The sequence below is a fragment of the Phoxinus phoxinus genome, assembly GCF_949152265.1.
Source record: "Phoxinus phoxinus genome assembly, chromosome: 17".
NCBI lineage: Eukaryota > Metazoa > Chordata > Actinopteri > Cypriniformes > Leuciscidae > Phoxinus > Phoxinus phoxinus.
The window spans coordinates 2,274,043-2,301,687 of NC_136892.1; the positions used below are offsets into that span (position 1 = coordinate 2,274,043).

The 27,645-nt window shown below is 39.7% G+C and overlaps 1 protein-coding gene across 5 annotated transcripts; it reads right to left on the reverse strand.

The window, feature by feature from the left end:
* Positions 1-1,828: 1,828 nt before the first annotated feature.
* Positions 1,829-24,465, reverse strand: LOC306984571 (uncharacterized protein). Of its 5 annotated transcripts, XM_079586048.1 has the most exons (5): positions 24,387-24,465; positions 23,437-23,561; positions 10,462-10,613; positions 4,095-4,916; positions 1,829-2,642 (listed from the first exon to the last, which is right to left on the reverse strand). In XM_079586048.1, coding segments are annotated over exons 2-5 (981 nt in total). In that variant the 5' UTR covers positions 23,439-23,561; positions 24,387-24,465; the 3' UTR covers positions 1,829-2,637. The 5 variants fall into 5 exon arrangements, with proteins under 5 accessions (XP_079442174.1, XP_079442171.1, XP_079442170.1 ...); XM_079586045.1 differs by lacking the exon at positions 23,437-23,561 and having other exon boundaries at positions 1,829-1,881; positions 24,387-24,458; XM_079586044.1 differs by lacking the exon at positions 23,437-23,561 and having other exon boundaries at positions 1,829-2,620; positions 24,387-24,458.
* Positions 24,466-27,645: the final 3,180 nt, after the last annotated feature.

Here is a 27,645-nt window from a genome sequence, read left to right on the forward strand (position 1 = left end):
TATTTTAACAAATATGAAACGCGCTTTTTTAATGGCTACAACAGTATAGTAGGCCTACCTATCCTACTCTCTATTTGTACAAATTTCTGCACATTAATTTAATTCTGAATTTTGCACACACAAGTTGAAAGGCATTTGTTCAAATCAAGTTCACGGATAATTGTGCATGCATTTATTAGCCTAATCATTATGATACTAAAATCCTAACAAATAGGCTATGCTATGTACAAAAAATCAGATGAGCCCATAATATGAACGGTTAAGCATTTTCCTCCCATAGAAAACCATTAGGCTATAAGAACGCTTAATGTGGCTTAATGCAGATTAGAATGTCCCCTTATTATGTCGAAATAACGAGATATCGATACTAGGCTACTGTGTCCACCGTGGTCTCTTTTTTGATCAGCGGAAACGATTTTTGCTTGTTTGGGATCTGACTGTCCAGCGTATTTAAAGGGGCTATATGGAACTTTTTCCCCAAAATAAACGAAAAAATAGCCTTTTTATTTTACCATTTATGACTCAAACATCTCCTGATGAGAATACTGACACCTTGTCTGCTCACAGTGGGTGCACCTATAAGCCTGTATCCTATTTTTCCTATTTTCTGTCGGGTCGGATTTTTCCCGCGCTGTCTGCGGATGTGACGTCAAGCACGTTCATGTTAAACGTTTCAGATCACTCAGAACACTTATCTCAAACAATATATGTATTTGACTGTTCTTACCTCTGTAAACATAATGTTGACCTCCTTGCAGCAGATGACTTGTGAAGTGTGCACGTACGAGCGAGCAGAAAGGAAGAGCAGTTCTGTTTTTTGGCCACAGGTGTCAGTCGCGAGTTTAAATTTCAGAAAAACGCATACAGTATAGCCTCTTTAAGCAAACTTTCCTGTCTTTTTGACATTTTTCCCCTGAGTGAAACGATCGAGGCTAACAGCAATCTCAACTCGTACAACAAGCGGGCAAGACATGCGTCACAAACATTGAACACTAGGCTACACAAACAGTATTTTTTTTTCATTTAGGCAATTAATTTTAGTGACACAGGAGGTGCCGGATCCAATAAAAAAGGATCCGGATCCAATGTCGGATTAAGCCCTGGTAAAACCTGACTTTTCAAATGAGCGTGAACGTGAACTGCGCGTGCTGCTCATTCCTGCCAGAGTGAGCGCCGCTCTCGTTCACGTTCATTGTATGAAAAGTGATTCGTTCAGTTCAGCGTTCGGCGAAATATGAACGCCGTTCATTGAACGCGTTCATGCACAACACTGATCGCGATGTAAAGTTAACGCTATTGCATGATCACAGTTCATATGTGTGGGGAAAGATAAGCTATTAGAGTAAAAATATTGCGTTAGGCTACTTCAGTTAATAAGAAAAAAGATTTTACAATTCCTCCAAATGCAGTGATGAAGTTCATGTTCTCATGATAAATTTTTATGAATAAAATTTTCAAAACATCCCCCCCCTCTGTTTTTTTCACAAATCGCACCCTGGTTATAAATATACTTCTCGAATTATTGTCCAGTGCGACTTATATGTTTTTTTACTCTTCATGACGCATTTTTTGACTGATGCGACTTATAGTCCAGAAAATATATTTTGTTACTATTTATTAGGGTTGTTAAATACAATGATCAACCCCTTGATTTAATGTAAAATAAAGTAAATGTATTCATTAGGCTTAAATAATCACACATTTTGTTATTTTTTTTGTATTTCTAATTGCTCAAGCGCTAGGGTTCAAATGGTTTTGATGGGTTGAGTTCAAGTAATAATGGATGTGTGTGTGTTTTCAGTTAGAGAAACAAGAGAGAGACTGATGTCCCAGTTCACATGTTTATTGAGGTTATTCTGTCTTCATGTTGATATTTAACAACTAAACAGAAACAAGGAACAATTAAGTAGCTTCATAAACAGTATAAAGTCGATTACAATACATGTGTGCAGCCTAACAAGTAGAAAACTGGTTGAATATGTTACAAATAGCATTTAGTACCACAAGAGTTGCATAGCATTAGTACATTAGCTTTTTCCCTGTACGTTTAGGCTTCTCTTGCACAGGCATTTAGTGTAATTTGCAATATAACAAGCCTTTGTCAGTTATCAAGGATATTGTGGACACTTATGTTCACAATCTGTGTGACTTCAATGCAAAAATGTTCAGTATGTTCTCAGTGCATCACCTCTAAAAACAAAAACAGTGAGACTAAAAACAAGATGTTAGTGTGGATAATGGCTTTTAGTTGCCATTGATTCAAAAATTCAGTCAATTTTAATCAATCAATTGATTAAATGCTTAAGGCGGCGGCCCCCTAACGTTACCCACATAAAACAGAGCAGAGAAAGCAAGGATTCCTGTTGGTTTGCATCAATGGTATATTATTTTATTACGTGCACTTTCCGCTTCATGAACAGGCAGCTCAACATAGAAATTATCCAACCTTATTTGATTAAAACTATACAATTATATTCGGCCGCTGCTGTCGCCGGTAGGGTTACAGGTGCTGGACCAAAGACAGAGGTCACTTTTGGTAGACGGAATAAAGCTTTTCTGTTGTTGTCCGATATCTTTAGTTTTTCAGCACCACTGGCATATGTGCGTTTCATTTCTTTTCCTGCTCAAAATAACATTTTAACCTAACGGCAAAAAAGGCAAAGGTATAAACACATAAACTACAGATAATATACGTCAGATCGCTTAAGCCGTTCGCGGGGGCAGTAAACGTCACCATGGTAACCGCGGCGCGAGTTCGACCAATCAGAGTCGTCAGTGTTTTGCTTAGAATTGTGGGTAGTGTAGTATTTCTCCAGAAGATCGCAAATAACAAGGTTGAGTTCATACCTTGTGGCTTTTATAGGAGTAGAAACTTTCGTTTCACAACCTCGTAGCTCGTGGTCAATCTATCAATCTACATTATGGCTGAAAATCAATATTACGGAGAAAATTAATGGGATTTGGGGCCTTGGAGGGCAGGGCCTGTTTCAATTGAAACGGGTGAAACATAGGTAAGGCCGCGTCTGCTTTTGCTTAATCTGAAGAATATCGAATTATTTCCCAGACAGCAACATAGTGTCGGCCCTGATCCGGCCCACATCTGGTACATGTGGATTCAATGTTCAATGTGGGCCGACACTATGTAACACTGTGTCCTAACCAGACGAGATGCGATAGGATTCCAGCGCAAGTAATTTGTCTGTCCACACTAGACGCGAAGCGACTGTGAGATGCGTCAAAATCAATCAAAACACACAGCCAATCAGAACAGAGTGTGGGCGAAGTCTCACGGCGAGTGCACGGCCAATCAGAACAGCGTGTGGGCGGAGTCTCACGGCGAGTGCACAGCCAATCAGAACAGTGTGTGGGCGGAGTCTCACTGCGAGTGCACAGCCAATCAGAACAGCGTGTGGGTGGAGTCTCACGGCGAGTGCACAGCCAATCAGAACAGCGTGTGGGCGGAGTCTCACGGCGAGTGCACAGCCAATCAGAACAGCGTGTGGGCGGAGTCTCGCGGCGAGTGCACGGCACCAGGCAGAGAGCAATCTGACAGCACTCGCAAGAAAATAGATAAGTAGCCTACATAATCAAATTCACAAATATTACACCATTTAAACATTATTAAAACACAGGCTACTGAGTTACTAAAACTATCTTTGTCAAATAATACACTTGTTTGATCACAGTTTGAACGTTCTTGTTTCCATTTGTTTAATTTCAAGATCTGAGGAGAATTATCCAGTGTTGCTTTTACAGCCTCAAAGCTGGAGCACTAAATGATATTCAAAGTCACATGACACGCTTTTAACATTAAATAAAGCACATAAACCGCGCCTGAGATTATCATTGCCACACTTTGTGTTTGTTGTTCCAGCGCGACGTCGCAAGAAACATAGAAACCGTTTCTAAAATAGAGTCGTCGCTTGTCGCCGTCGCGGCTGGTTAAAACAAAAACTCTGATTAACATGGAAAACATCCTTTTATCGCGCGCCGCGTGGAGTTAGGACACGGTGTTACTCTCTATCATGGATCTGAATGTGAAACTCACTTAGATAACTTGGAGCAATGCCTCTTCTTATGTCTTGTTAGATTACCTGATTTGGCGAAACTGTTCCCACATGCAGGACACTTGTGCAGTCTCTCTCCGGTATGAACTCTCTCGTGATCTTTCAGGTTTCCTGAATTAGTGTAACTCTTGTCACAGTGTGAACACTTGTACGGTCTCTCTCCGGTATGAACTCTCTCGTGTAATCTTAAGTTGGCCGGTGTAAAGAAGGTCTTCCCGCAGTCAAAGCACATATACGCTCTCACACCAGTGTGAATACGCAGGTGGCCCTGTAAATTACGAAGATGTGTAAAACTCTTTCCACATGTAGAACAAAAGTAAGGCTTGACAGCGGCATGGATGTTAAGGTGTCTTTTTAAGCTTGATGATTTAACAAATGTCTCCTGGCACTGGTCACAGCTGAAGGACTTCACAGCGGAGTGAGTGAGCAGATGAGCGGCCAAGATGCCTCTAATCCTGAAGCTCTTTCCACACTGAGTGCAGGAGAACGGTCTCTCTCCGGTGTGAATCCTCATGTGATCCTTTAGGTGTCGTTTGCAAGTGAAACTGTTTCCACACTGAGTGCAGGAGAACGGTCTCTCTCCGGTGTGAACAATCATGTGTAGTTTGAGTTTTGATTTATGTATGAAACTCTTTCCACACTGAGTGCATGAGAAGGGCTTTTCTCCCGTGTGAATCTTCATGTGCTGATTAAGGTTTCCTTTAAGCCCGAAGCTCTTTCCACACTCGGAGCAGGAGAAAGATCCGGTTTCCACAGCTTGTGTCTGTTTCTTCTCAGTCTGTGAAACGACTGCGTTTCCGTCTTCATTTGTGAAAGGATGAGGTTTGTCTTCATTCACTTCCGTCAGGTCTAAAATCAACATAAGAAATTCCCATAATTAAAGAAGGATAAATGAGGAACATAAATTAAGTTAATTCTTAATTTAGCACAAATCTGGTCTAATATTGAGTCTAGTACCCAGACAGCAACAGTGTAGGCGTTGAACCCACATGTACCGGATCTGGGCAGTCACTATGTTGCTGTCTGGGTAGTGTCTAGCTTTAGATGTATTGTGTCAGTTTCCATAACAAGGATGCACCGATATGAACATTTTGGCCGATAACGATAACCGATTAAATTTGAAAGCCGATATATTGGCTGATAAATCAAAATTTAAAAAATTATACATATTTTAAGAGCCTGATTACAAAAACAAAAGTCTCATCATTAAAATCTATGTCCCAAACACACAATAGCGTGCCGCACGAGTGCTATTTTTAGACCGCAAGGCCGCGTGACGTCAGCAACGTAAACCGGAAGGGGGTCAACATAGAAGCGCGCTCGCTTATGATTCATGCTAGTACTGCTTGTTTTCTGCCGGTTATCCCTCAAATAAGAACATGCCGAGTAAACACTGCTGCTATGGAACTTGCAGAAACGACTCCAGACACTATGACCGTCCACATATGAAGGATGTATTCTTTATTCGTTTCCCGAAGCCAAAAACCCAGAGGGATAAATGTGAACGATGGGTAAACTTGTGCGGACGTCCAAAAGACCAGTTCAATGTTGTTGGTTGTGACCAAGTAGCATTAGCGATCGCTAAACAAAAAATAAATACATTAATAATAATAAGGTAACACTTTACAATACGGGTGCACTAATCTGCATTAATTCATGCTTAACTAATGCACAGATAATCATGTGTTAATGTATGACTCATGAGGAACTAAACCATTAATTAATGATTACTGCATCAGCAACTAATAAAGATTCTAAATGATTAATAGATTAAGTAATATATGAATTGTTATTAATTAAATGTGTGATAATGTATTAATTCCTTAAGAACTTATTTTATTAACTAAAAGTTTAAATGAATGTGTTAATTACCACAGTTGGTCAAAGTCATGTACTTCAACTTCCAGTTGCCTGCTTTAATTAATTACTATTTAATTAATCATTTAGAATCTTTATTAGTTGCTGATGCAGTAATCATTAATTAATGGTTTAGTTCCTCATGAGTCATACATTAACACATGATTATCTGTGCATTAGTTAAGCATGAATTAATGCAGATTAGTGCACGGTCCGTATTGTAAAGTGTTACCAATAATAATATAAATTACCCCCAACAACTGTCAGACGTAAGACAACCAGAGGACATAGTATATATGACAGACAGGACATAGGTTGGTAAAATATAGCTTGTTGAAACTGCAAAATGTCACTGTCAGTGGCGTAAGGCGATGTTTTTTTGGGGAGAAATTCTGTCGATAACAATCTACCTCTGGATCAGGTCGGCTCTTTTTCCCGTCTTTTTCAGCCCTCTACACTCAAGCCATCTCTTCAATTGAATATTTGTATGTTCTTCTACTTCTATACCAGTGAATTTGGCACCGGGGACATCATTTTCGGACAGAGTTAGCAGGTTTAGCTCAGTAGACATCTCGTCCGTAAACTGTTTACATGCGTCTAGCATGAGTGACACGCGCGAGTTTGACCCCCATAGCAACCGTCGCTAGCTTCATGAATATTAATGAGAAAAGGTGACGTATATCGTGCGGTACGCTATTATGATGTTCTCATTATAATTTTATGTAGCCGATATATGTTGCACTTTAAAATATTTTCCTCTTTTTAAGTGATTCCAATCATATTTCAAGCAATTCAAAACCATCATGTTGAACTGCACACCTGAAGTGTCTCAGCTAATAATACTTGATTTATTGGCTTTAATAATAACATTACATATAAACATTTATACTGCAAGGCCGTTGAATGCTTGATTCCGATTGGTTGACGAACGTTATACGGTGTGCAATAGAGCATCACAGCCTCCCGCCCACAGCCCGAGAGAGCTCTGGTGCCGGAAGTAAATTTCCCATTCATTTCTCCCATTGACTTTTGGAAGAATCCGTATCTAAAGAGTTTTAGAGCATGTCTGAGGATAACCAGCTACGGCTGAACTCATACGCATACAACATATCATTTCGAGTGAAAAAACGAAGAGAAAATCCACAAAAAAGGCAAAGGTACAAGACTGTGTACATATTTTCATTTCCGAGCGAAGGAACTACTCGTCCCATAAACCACCGCGCCTCACTGAAGTCGACTGAAGCCAACCGCGAAAGAGCCTTTTGAGTGAATTATATATAGTGAATGTGTAGTTAATAGCAGTTCTTTCAGTAGTAATCATGTAAATAAAAATAATAGTGTTTTATATAGGTATTGTGTATTGAATTTTATATTTATCATCGTGTATTTTATATTGTGTGTGTGAAAGCGGTTAACGATAACGTTAGCAACATGGTGCAGCTCAGTCATCAACACACGTGTGTTCAGTCAGTGTGTAACGTTAGTTTGTGTGTTTATTTCAAAGCCCTTTATGACACAGGACACTCTGCTGACAGGACAGGTTGAGGTCCATTTTCATGAAGTTATAGTTCATCCTTAATTGTAATAACATTTAATGTATTTTCTTAATATCCACAACAAGTGAAAATTAAAAAGTGATGGTCAGCAAACCAGAAAGTGCACAGCGCCACCGGTCTGATGCATGGACCGCTGCATGGTCTGCTCTTGGACCGTCATATTCAGTTTATTAACTTGCCATGAATTACTACACAAATGTTCAGTAAATGCATGAAGAGGTATGCCTAGGCTAAATATTGTTTTGACAGTGGCATCATAAAATGCTTGATATGACTCATACCATATGAAGGCTACAGTAGCCTAGCTAAAGTGAACGATAAGCGGGATAATGTATATCGAGGCGGTTGTTATAGCGAATACAACTCGCGAAAGGCAGATTATGAGCCCGGCGCGAAGCCTTAAGGGAGTTGTATTCGCTATACCAACCGCCTCGATATACATTATCCCGCTTATTACATGGCTACCTACCAAATAAATCTATAATTTTACACAAAATATTAATTTAAAAAGGAATTTATTGATTTAAAAACGATTTATATGGCTTCCGCTAAAGGTTACCCTCTACGGTTAGAATCCTACTTCCAGGGCAACTCTATGTTTTTTCACGGACCTTCGCGGGGTTTACACGACTTCCACCAATCAGATGCATCACTGTGGGATTGTGGGATTGTTCAGGATTGTGGGTAATGAAGTACTTATCCAAGACATTGCGAATAAAAGGCATTTATCTCAAATCAAGGTTAGTGCCCCCCATGAACTTTTGGCGTTTATATGAGCATATACAATCGCTTAGTACAGCCGTTGCTGGTTTTAAGTCTACCATGTATGGTTACGTTTTCATGGCTTATACCCCAACTGTCAATGGAGAAATTGTATTGAATTCTTAATCCCGGCACCGGCTGTGGGCGGGACTGTGATGCTTTATTGTTTTCAGGGAACCGCACGGCTAAAGTAGTTCCGGCAGGTTTGACGCACTACAGTTCCATATCACTTCACGTAGTTAACCGTAATAACGGATAGGATACAAATTATAAACAATAAAAACCATGCAGCCCCATGCGCTTGATCTGCCATTTTCAATGTCTAACTTCACAAAAATGGAAACATGCAGTTTCATTTCAATAAATAAAGTATATAGTCCTAGGCTATATATAATCATAGAAAATTCAACTGAATATTTAAATAAATAGATATCTGCTGCACGGGTTTTCGTAATTATTGCAGATAATAGAACAAATAAATACTTATTGATAGGCCTATACTTATAGTTAAAAGGCCTTTGTGTTTCATTTATTAGGCTAGTCTATTGTCACTAATGGAAAAAAAGAATGAACGAATTAATTAAAACAAATTGAATTAATACATAATAATGTTGACGCACATGTTTCTCTCTCATAACTGCATTAATAACTGCATAAAGCCGGGGACACACTTAGGCTACTGTAAGGCCGGTTATGAATGTAATTTGATAATTATGACTGATCGTGCGCGCGTGTTCACAACGGTGTTTAAAATCTGTTGCGTTCACAGTCAGAGGATGTTTAGTGGTTAAGTGTGTGCCACAGTCCAGCATTACTCTGCTCTCAGCGGCTCAAACCTCCGCTAACTCTACAATTAAGTTTTGGGATTAGCAGCGGAGCATGGGTTTAGATGCGCAAGGAATTAGTCCTAGGGGGAGACCAGGGACAGTTGTAACGCTTTTAGCAATTTTTAGCAATACATCAAAAACCATTTATACTGGAATAACCAATTTATTATATTATAAACTTCAATCTGTCAACTGCTGAAACAATGTATTTAAGTGGTTTTATGAAATATGTACAGGTTGCAAAATTGATTTTAATACAGTCTCTCCACTGTTACATCCGTCCCAGTGTACAGGGACGGTTGTAACACATGTCAGGGACGGTTGTAACATGTCTAAAATATACATAATGAATCAATCATATACGCAAAATGGAAAATATTTATCAATCATGTTATTGTGACTATTAATTTCATGTTTTTAAGTAATGATTACCTTTTTTTCATACTACATGACAAAAAAAGAGGTGCAACCGTGAAATTATAATGCAAGACAATGATTTAATGGGTAGAACACCTCAAAAAAGTTTACATTTAAACTTTTACATTTAATTTGCAATGCACAGTGCTCATTTTACTTTTAATTAGCAAATTAAAGGGATTTTTTTTTTCTTGATTAGTTTTTAAAATATAGGCCTAAATTACAATTGGTTGGTGATACTGGGACAGTTGTAACGGGGCGTTACAACCGTCCCAGTAACACCAACCATGTTTTCATCTCATGCGAGCTAGCTTGACTGCAAGTTTGACACTTGTTAGCTATTTTTATTTTTAGCTTACAAAACAGTGATTCTAAATAATACTTGTTTGAATTCATAGACATTTGATCTTATAACAGTATCCAAAAAAGTACAACAGAAAAAAAAGTATTTTTTTTACTCAAAAACAACCTTTTGTAGATAACTCTGTCAGGAAGTTTCAAATGTGGCTCCCTTTTTGGCAAAAATGTAGGGAAACTAACTAAGCATGAGCACAGTGAGTGTCATCACTCTAGGTTGTTTCTGATGGGAGGAATTCAAGGTGTTACAACCGTCCCCCGTTACAACTGTCCCTGGTCTCCCCCTACATACAAGCGCGTTTTAATGACAAAAACTTTACAAACGTCTTGAAATACATCATCTGAACAATATCTCGAGGTGTGGTTACTGTAGTATAAGCGGAATAATTGACTCCAGGCCGTTGAATTATTAGAAAAATAAGCTTCGCTTCGTGACCGCATTACCACCTCGGGTGTACGTTATTTTTCTAATAATTCAACGGCCTGGAGTCAATTCCTTATATTGGCTGATACCGATACGGTGGGCGGTGGCTGATATAGCCTAGGCTATTGTGCATCCCTAGTTTTAATCTCAATGTTCCTCATCTGTCATTAAAGAGAATGAAGGAAAACACAGACCTGTTTGTTCCTCTGTTTCTTCATCTCTCGTTCTGCAGGGTTCCTCCTCAAACTCCATCTCTACAATAGTGTGTGTCGGTCGTCTCTCCGGTTGCTTCTCCTGTGTGTCTCCTGTTGCTTCTTCTGTGTTTCTCCTGTTGCTTCTTCTTCTCCTGTGTGAAGATAGGAATATTCCCAGCATTTAAACTGTCCTGAACGGCTGTGTGAACGGCTGTGTGAACTGTGAATTGTGGAGTTGTGAATTGTGGTCGTTTAGCAGATGATGATCATCACACTTACAATCACTCTCAATGATCCAGGTGCAAATGTTGCTCAAGTAGTCACTCAGAAACTATTGCATAATTCATTTCTAACTCCTCTATCAGATTTCTGTGTTGCCTTTACATGATGGTCTACCATAGATTCATTAAATCAAATGTTGTGAGATGTTCAAACACTTTCTTGCAACAGAACATCATCCAGACAGTAAATAATGACAATCATCAAATGAGAGTTTGTGTTTGCCTATTATACTATTTTCTTCATGGTATTTTAGTCTAAATAAGCGGTTCTCATCCAAGGGGGTTACTTTTAAATTATTTAAAATAACACAAAACAAGCATGAAAATAAGCTAAAAACAACTAAAATCAAGATAACAAATATACATATTTCTAAATGCTAAGCTTAAACGTGTTTTATCAAGTATTGTGAGTGAAGTCAAAAAGGTTGAGATGTAGCCTGGTGTAAATCTCCTCAAAAGTGCAGTTATGATCAGGAATAAGCTCTATATCCACAGCACTGTTAAACTGTGACTTCTTCAGTTCAGAGAGAAGCTGATCGAGTATTGATGAGGGATCACACATCGATTACACGTGTGAATGTGTGCAAAGTAAAGACACAGGAATAGTTTGCCATTTCAAAGATACAGCCATTTAAAGGTAGGGTTGGTAATCCTGTTCAGAAACATTTTTTTTATATACTGGGTGAAATGGTCCTTCCATTCTGATAGTAGTCAATACATTATGTGTTCTGAAAAAGGAATGAAAAAAATCTGACCTCTGTAGCAGCTGTAGGACAGTAAAAACTCTGACCAATCACTGCCATTCGGTGCGAATGTAAAGAACCAATCAGATGCCTTCATGTCTCGTGCCCGAGCACCACTGTGAGGCACACACGCACACTAGCACACACACGCAAGGTCTCGCTCCCTTTCTCTGTTGTGCGCGCGCTACCCATGCGCGATCTTGCTCGCTCGATCTAGATTCCGGGAGATTTGAACTAATTTGCGGACAATTGTGAAATTATCGTACATTATGGGATTTTTTCATTATTGATCGTACATCGTACAGAGGTCTAAATTATCGTACAAATACGATAAATATCGTACGTCTGGCAACAAAGCTGACTCCAAATGTGGATGCGCGTTCATGTTTGTGGGGGGGCGTAGCTTTGAACGGAGCACTGACAGGAGGGGGCGGACCTTAGAAGAGGTGCCACTTTCAAATCTGGCTAGCTCTCCAACATTACCTACCCTAGCTTTAACTAAAAAAAAAAAAAAAACTCCAGTTAGACGTGTCGGATCGTTGCATCATAATTTATGTAAACGGAATGTTGGAACAAAACAGAATTTGCCAGGGTAGCGGTTTTCCCGCACAATTGGGCTATTTTAAAAAAGGAGTTGCGGGAAAAATTACGGAGTTGCGGGTTGCGTTTTTTTGGACTACATTTATAATGTACCACGGCCGTAAAAAAAAATTTTTTGACAAAGATACAATGAAAAGGGAACCTTTTATTAGAGAGTGTTGATCCGAATGAATACTTGGCAACAACCGCTGCTGCTCGTGAGACGCGCGCAAGCGCGTCACATGTGCTTTTGACTCAACATCACAAATCAAGCACCATCACGTCACTCACGAGAGTGTTGTAGAAGCGTCGGTTCGGTTGTCTGTGGATGAACAAGCAGCATTCTAAAATGTCAGGTAAATGGGGAAAGTATGGAAAGAAGTATCGCAAATAATAGGAGACTGAGAAAGTATTAAAGGAGTGGATTCGAAGTGTTCCAAATGATGATAGAAAAGCGTTCTGCAAATATTGCAAATGTGAAGTATAACTTATAAGAGCTCACCACGGTGATCTAGCTCATGCTGCGACTGAAAAACATTTTTTTTTAATGCGGCTCCTTACTCAAATGCCAGAACATTATTTGACACCGGCAGTTCCTTTGTAAGAAATAATGTAAAATAAAACAGCCCTGAGATTGTATATAGTTCTGTTCAAAGCTGTAATCAAAATGAGGCTACACAGTTAGACCATCGAAGAAGAAAATTGTGTGAAAATTTCTGGAAAAAGAGAAGACCAACAACAACAAAAACAAATGGACAAGTGTTGAAGTTCACCCAGTAAGCATATTGGTAATAATATTGATAAAAGCCATGTTAATTTAGTTTAACAGTGTGTTAATATTGATGCTTGTGTGTAAACAGAACAACCTCAGATCTAGAGAGAAAAGCATCAGAGAGAAAAAGTTAGTACAAGTTAGTACTACTGACTAGGGTCAGAAAATATCAGAGATGACATTATTTTACCTTTAAGGCCCTTTCACACCGGACGCGTACACGAAAAAGCGAAACGAAAAAGCGAATAGTTCGCGTGCGAAATAGGGACGATTTGAGGAGCTCGTTCAGACAGTGGCACCGCATCTGACGAGACAAACCACTAACTTCAGGGAACCAATCGGTCCGGAGCGGCGTCTGGCGATCTGCTGAGGTGAGGGCTACGTTTACATGCAATCAAATAAACAATCCACTGTGTGTGATTGGCTGAAGCCTTTTCTGTCGCCGCAAAAGTAAAAAAAAAAAATCGACATCGAAGCGGAAAAAAAAAAAGTAGTTTTTTCGCCGCAGCACATTCGCGTTCGGTGTGTAAGCACTCATTACACAACAGCTGATCAAAAAATAAAACCATCGCGCGAATTATTCGTGCGTCAAAATCGCGTCCAGTGTGAAAGGGCCTTTATTGTAAGAGATTGTGTGTAAAAAAACAAACACAGTGTGTGATATTAAGAATTTGGGTAAGACAAAATGGCAAAACTTTTAACTTAAACTTATACATATATACATTAATTGTAAGGCCCTTTGTGGGAATCCAAACGTTGTCTAATCTGATTGGACACTGGAAAATTGGGCAAGTTTTCATTCCATTTAGGCGGGTTTTGAGTCATTGGGCTGGAAATATTTCTGGGACCTGGCAACCCTGATGTGACGTCATCACGTACAAAGGAGAGATAAAGGATGGATGGAAAGTTAAGTCTGGTGTCTGTGTGGTTCGATCCAAAATATCTAGAAAATATATAACATTGGCGACGAGGAAGTAAAATCTGAACAAGGACTCACTCGTTAGTTAAATCTGAAAGTGAGTTAGACGTGCGTCACGCCGAGTTTATCTCAGTTAACTGAAGTTTAGTGGAGATACAGCGTGCGTTGAAGATGGACGGTACAGTTCCTAAGTTCGACTGCTACAGTGATCCAGCCACGTTGGGTCCGCGGTGGACAAGATGGTTAAATGCATTCAAACTTTTTGCCGATGGAAAGGGTTTGATCCTGACTGACGATGCACCCGATGCTACAAAGCAAAGAAGGAGAGCCTTGCTCTTACATCACGCTGGGACAGATGTGCAGGATATTTTCTCTACACTCGCTGACACAGGAGGGCCAACAGGTTACGTGCAGGCAGTAACAGCACTGAACGCATACTTTGTGCCTCAGGTAAACACGGCGTTTTCAAGACAGTGCAACAGTTTACCACATGTTTAAGGCAAGCGGCAAAAGATTGTGATTTTGGAGCTGATCAAATTAGGGATGCTGTTCTGAGTCGGTGCAGCTCTGAATACGTGCGTAGAAAGTTGCTGGAGGAAGGAACGGCTTTGACACTTGCTCGCACTCTGGAAATCGCAGCGCAGTGCGATCGTGTCAAACTGCAGATGGCGGCGTTGCACATTTCTCCAGACACTGATGTGAAAGAGACGGTGAGTCTTGTGTCCAGAAAAGGAGGGAGAGATCAGAAAAAAACGAATGCAATGTAGTAAAAGTAGTGCCGATTCAAACAAATCCTGCTACAGATGCGGACAGACAGGTCATTTTGCAAAAGATTATAAATTTCCCGCACGTGGAAAATCATGCAGAAAGTGCAATGGAAGAGATCACTTTGCAAAAATGTGTAAAAGAAAGGAAAGTGTAAGACAGACAGTGAAAAGAGTTGAATCAGATGTGAAAAATCAAGACTTTGCATTTGTTGCAAGAGAAGAGAGCAACATGGACAGAATAACATTTTCAGTTGGAGGTGTCAGACTACCCATGTTAGTTGACTCAGGAGCAACAAGCAACATAGTGGATGAAGGAACGTGGGAAATGCTGAAAGAAAAAAAGATAAAGTGCAGCTCTGCCAAATCAGACAAAAAACTGTATGCGTACTCATCAAGTGAACCCTTACCAGTGAAAGGAATTTTCTGGTGTGAGGTCGGAATCGGAAAACGTGGCACAACAGCTGAGTTTACAGTTATTTGCGGGAGAGGGGAGCCACTGCTCGGAAAAGACAGCTAATGTTGCAGTGGTGAGTGATGTGAAGTCCATGATACGACAGAAGTACCCCGAATTGTTCTGTGGAGTAAGCAAACTAAACACAAAACAAATTAGTCTGCACATAGACAGCACAGTGACACCAGTTGCACAGCCCCTTAGGCGCGTCCCATTCCACCACCTCGAGGCTGTTGAGGAAAAAATAAATGATCTGCTCCACATGGACATTATCGAAAAAGTCAATGGAGCGACCCCTTGGGTAAACCCAGTTGTCATTGTACCCAAAGCGAATGGGGAAATAAGGATGTGTTTGGACATGAGACAAGCAAACACTGCAATCATTCGTGGGCGGTTCCCGATCCCCACAGTGGATGAACTGTTGCAAGGTATGAATGGGTCAGTTGTTTTCAGCAAACTAGACCTGAAATGGGGGTACCATCAGCTGGAATTGACCCCGGAATCAAGAGACATCACCACGTTCGCCGTTCATAATGGCATATATAGGTTCAAGAGACTGGTGTTTGGAGTGTCGTCGGCAAGTGAGCAGTACCAGCACGAAATAGCCACTGTTCTAGCTGGCATCGAAGGAGTAGAGAACATATCAGACGACATCATCCATGCACCTGACAAAGAGACTCATGAGAAAAGAATGCATGCAGTACCAAAGAGACTGGAAAGCTGCGGCTTGACTCTGAATGTAGAGAAGTGCCAGTTTAACATGGACAAATTGGTGTTGTCCGTGAAAGGCATAGGCCCGACGGCAGAGAGAGTGAGAGCAGTTGTGGAGGCAAGAGAGCCTGAAAACGTTTCAGAGGTGAGAAGCTTTCTCGGTTTAGCTGGCTATAGTAACCGCTTCATACCTCAGTTTGCGAGCATCTCAGAACCTCTGCACAGACTGACAACAAATTTCATTTCGGAACTGATCAGAAGAAAGCTTTTAAAACTCTCAAAGATAAGTTGGCTGAGGCCACAACACTGGCTTACTTTGATAAGGACGCACCAACTAAAGTCATTGCTGATGCTGGACCAAAGGGCGTCGGAGCAGAACTAGTTCAGGACCAAAGTGAAGGAATGGTTCCTGTCTGCTATGCGAGCAGGAGCTTGACAGAGTGCGAACAAAGGTATTCGCAAACAGAGCGCGAAGCACTTGCTCTGGTCTGGGCATGTGAACGATTGCACCCTTATGTTTATGGTCGGAAGTTTGATCTCGTCACGGACCACAAAGCATTGGAAGCAATTTATAGCCCTCGCTCAAAACCATGTGCACGGATCGAAAGGTGGGTCTTGAGATTACAGCCTTATGATTTCCGTGTGATGTCTGCTGGGCTCATCAGCCAAAGGTGAGATGCACACACATAAAGCAGAGGAATATGTGCGGTTTATAGCAGTTTGTGCAACACCCAGTGCCCTGACCACCAAGGAAGTCGAGCAGATCTCAGCAAATGATGTGGAATTACAGAGACTGAGAACTGCTGTTCAAACAGGTTGTTTTGATGACTGTCCTGTATGGAGCTTATATTATGACAAAATGATTTGAATTTGAATTGTGTAAATCTGAATTATTTGCAGGTGTAATCTAACAAAATTGAATTTTAGGTGGTAGTTTAAATAGTTCTGAATTTGAATTTTTTTAAACGAATATTGAACATTTGAAATTTAACAAATTGAAATGTTTTTATGGCTGAATTTTATAGACATGTATTTTCAAACAGTAATATTCAGTTAAAAAAATTTCAGATTCAAGTTTTCAAGATGAAGAAATTCAGAACTTCAAATTCAGTTTTCTAAAATTCAATGTCAAAAATTCAAGTTAAAAAATTCAGATCTGACAGAAAGTAGGTCACAGGTCATCCACAGGGAAGAGTAGATGATCTCAGAAAAGTTGAACAGAGCATTTTGGCCAGTTGGGGACTGCGGAAGTTTTCCAGCGCGAACGTGGTGGTGGTTCAAGAGGTTGCCACTCTCTGACTCTTGTCATGAATCGCCCGGAGGTCTATTACATGTCTATTGCAGTCTAGACCGGACGCGAACGGTGCGACGCGACCCGTGAAATCCCCAACAGCACACGGATTCCCCATCCTATTTCTGACCTAGTCCCAGCTCTTTGCAACAGTCGCTTCAAGCTGTGTTGCGTCGCGCCGCTCGCGTCCTGTCTGTGTAACTGAGGTCTAGTAGACAAGGTGGCGTTCTAATCAATTTTACACAAAATGTAGGCTACTTTAAAACAAACACCAGAGACCGCTTAGACAAATGTCCCACGTGCTGAGAACGCTAACCTAACATATAAACACAAAATCATTCATGTTTAAGAATCACTTACCTCCGGGCGATTCATGACAAGAGTGGACATTCTAAAACGCTTACGTGAAAAACGCTTAACGTGGCTCACTGTACGAAGACAGTGATATTAAAGGACCAAACTCAGTACAAATCATATTAATAAACCATACTTTGTATAAAAAATCAGATGAGCCCAGAATACCTACGCAACGCGTTTAATTGTGCGTTAAGCATTTCCTTACCATGGAAAACCGTTATAAGAAAACGCTTAACGTGGCTCACTGTACAGTGATATAAGGACCGTACACATCATATTAATAAACCATACTATGTATAAAAAATCAGATGAGCCCAGAATATGAACGCAACGCGTTTAATTACGCGTTAAGCAAATTCCTTAATAGAAAACCGATATAAAAACGCTTAACGTGGCTTACTGTACGAAGACAGTGATATTAAAGGACCAAACTCAGTACAAATCATATTAATTAAACCACTTTGTATAAAAAATCAGATGAGCCCAGAATATGAACGCAACGCGTTTAATTAAGCATGTTCTAATCATAGAAAACCGTTATAAGAAAACGCTTAACGTGGCTTAATAAACCTTAAATGGTCCTTAATAAACCATAGGCCTACTATGTATAAAAAATCAGGTTTAAGGTTTATTAAGCCACGTTAAGTGTTTTCTTATAACGGTTTTCTATGGTAAGAACATGCTTAACGCGTAATTAAACGCATTGCGTTCATATTCTGGGCTCATCTGATTTTTTTATACATGGTTTATTATTATGATGCGTAGGCTACTGAGTTTGGTCCTTGTCTTTGTACAGTAAGCCACGTTAAGCGTTTTCTTATCGGTTTTCTATGGTAAGGAAATGCTTAACGCGTTGCGTTCATATTCTGGGCTCATCTGATTTTTTATACATAGTATGGTTTATTAATATGATGTGTACGGTCCTTATATCACTGTACAGTGAGCCACGTTAAGCGTTTTCTTATAACGGTTTTCCATGGTAAGGAAATGCTTAACGCACAATTAAACGCGTTGCGTAGGTATTCTGGGCTCATCTGATTTTTTATACAAAGTATGGTTTATTAATATGATTTGTACTGAGTTTGGTCCTTTAATATCACTGTCTTCGTACAGTGAGCCACGTTAAGCGTTTTTCACGTAAGCGTTTTAGAATGTCCACTCTTGTCATGAATCGCCCGGAGGTAACGTTAAGATTCTTAAACATGAATGATTTTGTGTTTATATGTTAGGTTAGCGTTCTCAGCACGTGGGACATTTGTCTAAGCGGTCTCTGGTGTTTGTTTTAAAGTAGCCTACATTTTGTGTAAAATTGATTAGAACACCACCGTGTCTACTAGACCTCAGTTACACAGACAGGACGCGAGCGGCGCGACGCAACACAGCTTGAAGCGACTGTTGCAAAGAGCTGGGACTAGGTCAGAAATAGGATGGGGAATCCGTGTGCTGTTGGGGATTTCACGGGTCGCGTCGCACCGTTCGCGTCCGGTCTAGACTGCAATAGACATGTAATAGACCTCCGGGCGATTCATGACAAGAGTCAGAGAGTGGCAACCTCTTGAACCACCACGTTCGCGCTGGAAAACTTCCGCAGTCCCCAACTGGCCAAAATGCTCTGTTCAACTTTTCTGAGATCATCTACTCTTCCCTGTGGATGACCTGTGACCTACTTTCTGTCAGATCTGAATTTTTTAACTTGAATTTTTGACATTGAATTTTAGAAAACTGAATTTGAAGTTCTGAATTTCTTCATCTTGAAAACTTGAATCTGAAATTTTTTTAACTGAATATTACTGTTTGAAAATACATGTCTATAAAATTCAGCCATAAAAACATTTCAATTTGTTAAATTTCAAATGTTCAATATTCGTTTAAAAAAATTCAAATTCAGAACTATTTAAACTACCACCTAAAATTCAATTTTGTTAGATTACACCTGCAAATAATTCAGATTTACACAATTCAAATTCAAATCATTTTGTCATAATATAAGCTCCATAGTCCTGCATACAGACATATTGCAGGTGAACTATGTGTCATTGGCCAAATAATACTCAGAGGAACCAGAATTGTTTTGCCACAGTCGCTGCGAGGAAGAGCATTACAGTTGGCACATCAGGGTCATCTTGGTGTGGTAGGAACAAAACAACACCTGAGAACAAAGGTTTGGTGGCCCGGAACTTAGCCACAATCAAAATTCAATCATAAATTTTAAGCAATTCATCTTTTTTTTAGCTTCTAGCTTCCGGCCATACGCATTCTCTACTTGTGTCTAAAGCGCAACTTACGAGATGTATGATGTCAGAAGTAGCGAAGCAGCGTCATCATGGCGTAGCATAAATATCAGCAGCGCGTCGCATTACTCGCTTAAGTTGCGCTTTACAGTTAAAGGAGAACTCCAGCGCAAAATGAACCTTTGGTCTAATTACACATTGTTACCTAGTCAATCGTTATCTGAGATTTGTTTTCATGATTATCGAATGTAAATAGTTTTATCTCTAAAAACAATTTATAATTCTTTTGTATAATTGGCTAGTATAACGGGCATTGAGTAATGACAAATAAAAATCGCTTGTTAATACCACTAACAAGGCTCAAAATAGCCGATCCAAGTGCGCTGGACCATATGAGATTCTACACAGTTCAGCACACTTGGATCGGCGTTCCTAGATCGACTGATAGAGTCTGTTTTTCAAAGATGGCTTCTGCTTGTATACGTGAAGTTGACTGCATGTATAAAATATCTTCTTATTAAACTGTCTGGACACTGACAAAGTTCTCAATGCTTCGGTTTGCATGTAGGGACCCTCATTATGCTACCGTGTTAGTGTGGGGCTATTTTGAGCCTTGTTAGTGGTATTAACAAGCTATTTTTATTTGTCATTACTCTATGCCCTATATACTAGCGTTATACTAGCGTTATAGGCTAAACTGTTTTTAGAGATAAAACTATTTACATTCGATTATCATGAAAACAAATCTCAGATAACGGTTGATTAGGTAACAATGTGTAATTAGACCAAAGGTTCATTTTGCGCCGGAGTTCTCCTTTAAGGAGATCTCTTCTGTCTGAATTACCCTTTTTGTATTGGTTCTCAAGGAGAGTAGTTTGAGTTTCCCTGTAGCACATTCACCTTAAGTGCAAACTAATGGTGCGTTCACACCGGACGCGAATAGCGCGTCAGGCGCGAGTGATTTCAATATTAAGTCAATGCAAAGACGCGTTACGCGCGTAAAAAATCCTGCGGCGTGAATGAGGCGTAGAGTGCCGCGCGGTAGACGCGAATACGCCTCGTTCGCGCGAATGGCGCGAATTGAGCGTCTGGCGCGTTACGCGTGAATGATTTTATAGTGCTTTTTGTGCATTCACGCGTTTGACGCGAATTCGCGTCTGCCGCCCGAGTTGAAAAATCTGAACTTCTGCGTCAATTCACGCCGCGTTAGCCAATCAGGAGCCTGCTTGCTTCACGTGGCATAAAGTGACATAGGATTATGATCGCTACGATGCGGGACATCAGGTCATCAAACTGGGTGCGGGACAGGCGGAAGTACCGCTGAAAGCGACCGTCATCCAGGCGCAGCTCCTGGAGCAAATGCCGAAAAACTCGCCAAACTGGGTTCGCCTCCGAAGGGTCTGGTGGACCCAAATACGGCGACGATCATCTCTACGCCACCGTTCTGCTCTCCAGAGCAAATACAGAGCGGTGACTCTCGATAAATGATCTAGCAACATCACACATCTTGTAAAAAGATGGCCGCCAACGGGTTTTTTGCCATATTGCTCTTGACGCGCGAATAGACACAAAGTGGTCAAGCATATAACTAGACGCGGCAGGCGCGAATTTGACATGCTATTCGCGTCCGGTGTGATAAAGCAATAAAACCAGTAAAAAAAATATATATATATGTATATATTATTTAGTGACTTAAACTTTAGTGAAAGTAAACTTAAGCGTCACCCCCCTTTTTTTGAATAGACATGAAAATGCACATGCCGAACTTAAATGTTTGTAATTCAAGAATGCTTTGGAATATAGATGTAAGATTGATCTTGTTTTAAAGAAGACATTTTTGTAGAAGTGTAATAAATTAAGAAAGTGTAACAGAAAGAAAGTTATAGAAGTTTGAGTTTATGAAAATATAACATTTAAAAATTTAATTTCATATTTTACATTAAAAAAAAACTCAAAACCTGGGTGACTCTAAAACTGCAAAACAATCAAAGCCAAAAATCTGAACAAGTTGTGTTTTAAATTTTATGTTGATATCTCAAAAAATTAGCGTTCAGTGAGATTTAGTTTTGGCGCAGTACCACACTTCTCCACTAGTTGACATTACTGCCCATATAGACCCTTTTACTGTTTGTACACAATGATGACGTAGCAACGTATGCGCACGCATATTGGCAACGGAAGTATGGCGAGAATCAGCAGAGTGTCAAGCATAGACAGTATATAAACAAGTGGGTGCTGCAGACGCGAGCATTTTTTATTATGTCTTTCGCTCCAATCAACACTTTTAACCGCCTGCAGCCACAGGCGCCGCCGGTTCTACTGAAACGGCCGTGATCCTGTCGGAATCCTACTTTTATTCAAATTTGTTTAAACTGTCTTTATATAGCAATACATAATTAAAATGTAAGTACTCTGAAATAGAGAGTATAAAACTCTAGTGACTCTAGTGTATTTAATCTTCAATAAACACAGCTCATTAATTCCATTCACTCCCACCTAAAAACGGGTGCGCGACTGCGCGCACGTGGGCAGAGCCAGTAATAGCGGCGGTAGTCATGGCGACGGAGAGTGACAGTCACGCAAGCCAATCACTTGTTTCGTCCCGGTAGGAATTAATGAGCTGTTTTTTGAAGATTAAATACACTAGAGTCACTCAAGTTTTATACTCTCTTTTTCAAAGTACTTACATTTTAATTATGTATTGGTATATAAAGACAGTTTAAGCCAATTTGAACAAAAAATTCTTTAGACAATTCTTACCTACACAACCTTTAAGCCCCTTGGTGGAATATCGATTAGTGCAACCGTAAACGTAACAACCAGACATTTTGATGCTTGGAAACCGTTTTGATAAACTTTCGGAGTTGCTAACACGTTAGAGCCAGTGGGGAACAACACCACTTCAGTTGCCAAAATGCGCGTGCAACTATTTGATCACGTGGGCTGTAAAAGGGTCTATAAGGGCGCCTCCATTTCCATATGTGTTTTTTTCTTTATTTCTAAAACATTTTCAGACCTTTTTTTCTAAAATAATTGAACAGATGCGATCTTTTGAACTCTTGGAATGAAAACAAACTGAGGTTTCTAACTTTTTTTCATGATTTTTCATGTTCATCACTATTTCCAAATAAAGGTCTGAACACGCCTTAGGAGTATGAACATATTATTGTTGCAAATTGATAAATTACGGATCCTCTGTAATTTATTTGCAAAATCAGTCATCAAATATGCAAACTAGAGATTGTAAGCTTTCAAAGGATATATAGTTTGTCAATATTAGTTTAGGATTAGTATAGGATATTACTGTTTTAAATATGTAATGACTTTGGGCCCACCGGTGGGACGGTGACACTTAAAGGGATAGTTCACTTTAAAATTAAAATTCTGTCATCATTTACTCACCCTCAAGTTGTTTCAAACCTGTATTAATTTATTTCCTCTGCTGAACACAAAGAAAGATATTTAGAAGAATGTCAGTAACCAAACAGTAGTCTGTACCCATTGACTTCCATAGTATTTTTTTTTCCTACTATGGAAGTCAATGGGTACAGACTACTGTTTGGTTTCTGACATTCTTCAAAATATCTTTCTTTGTGTTCAGCAGAAGAAATAAATGAATACAGGTTTGAAACAACTTGAGGGTGAGTAAATGATGACAGAATTTTAATTTTAAAGTGAACTATCCCTTTAAGGAGGTTGCTGCTCTAGAAACAACATTTAGACGTATTCAAATATTATATTCTAAACCTGTAGTGAATTTAAAAACAACCTGGCAAAAATGCACACTTTAATATGCACACATGCTTTTTTGATCATTACAAATAATAATGTAAAATTATTATCTTAGAATAGAAGATATATGCTGTCTCTCACATCACATAAATAACTCGATAGTTAAGTATGTGGTCTTGAAGAGGATTCTTTTTTTCTGTCTCTGTCTTGACTGTCTCAGTTGGACTCGGTCTTGACTTGGACTCGAACCGTCGAACCGTTGATGTCTTATCGAAAAAAAAAAAAAAAAAGTCTTTATTATGGTGATCAGTGCTTGATTTAGCTGATCTCTTCACCCTTGATTTTTTTAGCATTAGTTTTTATTTTGGTGCTTTAACTGTCTTTATGGTACATGTTTGTTATGGCAAATAAAGCTAAAGGAATAAGGGTTGATACTGTCATCATGTAGTGGACTGATTCACTGATATCACTTAGATCTAAGTATATTAACAGTTAATTTTGCATGATTTACAGTAGTTTGTGATTTTGTGGCATCTGGTATTCTGAATTAGTCATTATACAGAAAATATTTTGTGCTTTGTATTTAGGCACACAAAGACATCAAGAATCAAATATCAAAGACGCTGATTCCTGACGTCTGTGTGAGTCTACATGATCCTGTCAAAACATTTTCTGCATAATGACTTCATCTTTCAGAGCATCACAGCATTGCTGGAATTTCTGAAGTAGTATTGGCATGATAATTAAACTAATATTGAACAATTTAATCAGAGATTAAACCCTGATATCAGTGAACCATGCCAATACATAACTATACCATCACTAAAAAATGACCAACATCATCTGATCGGAGTTTCTCTTAAAAAAAATTTCATAACAATCACGTATCAGACACACGTGACACAACCAGAGAAAATCTAATGCTAAAAAAGTCAAGAGTCCAACTAAATCAAACACTGTTTACATGGAGACAGTAAAGACATGGTTTTCAAATCCTTGCGTTTTCAGGCCCCCAAAATGCCGTTGTCGTGTAAATGAACGGTTAAAACACAAAAGATTTCCCATTTGAGAACAGTGTCTTGTAAACATACCCTTGATATCTTCTTTTATCTTCAGCTGATTTCATCTGGCCGTGGCTGGAAGTCAGTTATATTTCTCTTTTCTTCAGTGATTCTGCTTGTGATCATCAGGTGTATTCAATAATGCTCAATCATCATCACTCAATTAATCACTTAATTATCTCATTAACTTCAATTCAGTGTTCATTTTAACACCCTGTAGTGTGGACACTGAGCAGTGTTCATTTCATCTGACCTTCATGGAAACTGAGGAGAAAACTTGACTTGATAGAAAAAATAAAGCAGAAAATGATATAATTAATTTAGTGATCTAATCGAAATTTCAACATCATTGACAGTTTTGATTATAATAACCTGTAGATGTACATGGAAACTGAGGACAAAACTGGCTGGGCCCTATTTATGCACAATTTTCAAAGTAGTCAGAAAATTGAAGTGACAATCAGTCGCTGCTGTGTGTGCAAACTGGATGATGGATCGGCGACTGGGGTTTTCACTTTGCATTAATTTTCAAGAGGAAGAATCGCAGACAACTTTGTCTTGTCCCACAAACTACGTTCCCCATAAGAAAATAATGCAAGATCCTCGTGCGTGAGACCAGAGTTCTCGTGCGAGACTGGAATTGTTATTAAAAGTGATAGTCTGCAATAAGCTTACGATCCAAATTGTCTGTGTGCTGATTTGTTGCAAAAAGGAGAAGAAGAAAAAACATTATATGGAGGAGGAAATTATTGGGGAGATGCGGAGAGCAATTGTGTGTTCTGCAATAAATTTGTATTTTGTGGCTGGTCAGGCAAATGTTTGTGCTTTGTTTTTTGTTTGATTTAATTGTGAATATATAAATAAAAGTATATATCTATTAAAATACTGATATTGGTCTAACTCCTCCCTGAACTACCCACTGCTCGGGCATTAGGGGCTTTTGCACCGGGTAGTTTTAGGAACTAGCCTCCAGGATGGTTCTCTGAGATTTAATAGTTCTCCTTAGAAATGTTTTCCTGGTAGCGTTCGCAGCGCCAGTAGGAACTCTGAAGTGACGCAAGACACGCTTGTTGTTGTGACTTTTATTTTGACGCCACTGAGAACGACTGAGCTAACAGTGCTCGCATTCTCCGTGTTCATTAGTTTACGATTTGTCTAACAGTCCTGACGTGGCATGATGGCGCCTGTGTTCGGCTTTGCGTCTGCCACCTCTCCGCGAATTCGTTTAATAGTTCTTTGCCTAATGTTATATTATGCCTTTTCAAGCCTGTCAACTAAAAGCTGTGTCTCTGCTGTCATTCAATATGATCGGCACATGCTATTTCGAATTAAGGAGCAAATGAGAGACGTGTGTGTTACCTGGGACAGGTACGGGGAATATTTCCCTCTGCATTTTGAATGCGCCACATCATCACCAGAGTACCTGCTGTTAGTGAAGCGTCGTGGCAGGAGAAGGAAGAGGAGATCGAGGGCTGGTGTACAGTCTAGACAGAGAAAGCAGCGAGGGCAAATATCATGTTTCGGCGGGTCCAGATCTTTCGGAGCTGAGCGGTGTCTTCGTCTGGTTCCAGTCAGTGACCGGGCATTGGAGTCGCACTGTGTGCAACCGGCCTTCGCTTCTCATCCTCTTTTGCACTCTGATCGGATTTTTCCAACCCGGCAGGCCCAGATCCTCGCTCCGCGTGAGCGTGTTCTGCGAACTGTTATGATGAATATTCCCCTGGCCGCGCCGTGGTGTCCCGCTGGTCATCGCACACCTCCAGTCCATTACGCGCTGGAAACACGGTTTGCTTTACTGAATGCCCGCTCCATATCGAACAAGGCACTTTATCTGGGAGACTTGTTCACAAACGCAAATCTCGATTTTATAGCCTTCACTGAGACGTGGCAGCGTGAACTTGAATTTTCTCATTTAAATGAACTGTGTCCTCCGGATTTCTCCGTGTTTGGAACTCCACGGGTTGCTCGGCGAGGAGGCGGCCTCGCGCTCATCCACAGAAACTGTTTTTGCTGTAGAATTATGAAGCCGGAGCCCTTTAATTTATTCCAGCTACAAATGACAAAGGTTGGAAATAATGATTTCTTTTATTGTATTCTAATTTACCGACCTCCTGGTCCTGCACGAGAGTTCTTAGATGAGTTCTCTGAGTTTTTATCTACTATTATTAAATTAGACAATGTTTTAATTCTTGGTGATTTTAATTTTCACATTGACGACCCCTCTTGTAATATAGCGTCTGAGTTCTTAACTCTCACAGACTCTTTTAACTTAAAACAACATGTTTCTGGTCCTACACATAAAAAAGGCCACACTTTAGACCTTGTTTTCTCCTTTGGCCTAGACATAAACTGCCTGAATGTTGTGGATGTTCATGTGTCTGACCATTACTGTGTTTATTTTAATCTGTCTTGTAAGGTGGTCAGAAATACTCTTAAAGTGGTGTCCCAAAGGCGTATTATAAATCAAACTGTTGCTGAACAGTTCTCAGAATTGTTTCAGCCTGAGTTTATTGAGGATTGTAATGATACATCACTCCTTGTTAAGCATTTTAATGACCAGTGCCAGTCTGTTCTGGACATAGTGGCACCTGTAAAGCAAAAAACAACTTCTTCTAATAGTCTTTGTCCCTGGTTAAATGAGGAGATTGCTTCCTTAAGGAGAACATGTCGCAAGGTAGAGCGTTTATGGAAATCCTCTAATTTGGAAGTCCACAGACTACATTTAAGGGATCTGATTGCTTCACTAAATGAAATGATGAAGCAGGCCAGATCTATGTATTTCTCGGATCTTGTAAATCAAAATAAGAGAAACCCCAAAGTTGTCTTTGATACCATTCAGAACCTTGTTTTACCATCATCTCCACTGGTACCCATTTAAACCATTGATGATGGTTATTAGATTTTTAAAATACTTTGTAAATAAGGTTAATGAGATCAGAGCAAGTGTAAAACCATCTGATGAGAGCACCATGGCTGTAGCTTCTCCAAATTCCTCCTGGGCTAGTTTTTCTACTGTCTCATTAGATGATGTCTAGGTCTTACTTAAAAAAATGAAGCCATCCTCAAGCCCATTGTATATATTACCAACCTCTTTGTTTTTCAAAGTGATTGATCTTGTTATTCCTTTTGTCGTCAAAACAATTAACCTGTCACTTTCCACTGGGACTGTCCCAAACTTTTATAAACAGGCTGCGATAAGCCCCATTTTAAAAAAGCCCAATTTGGACCCAGCGGAGCCTAGTAATTATAGGCCAATATCAAAACTGCCCTTTCTCTCAAAAATCTTGGA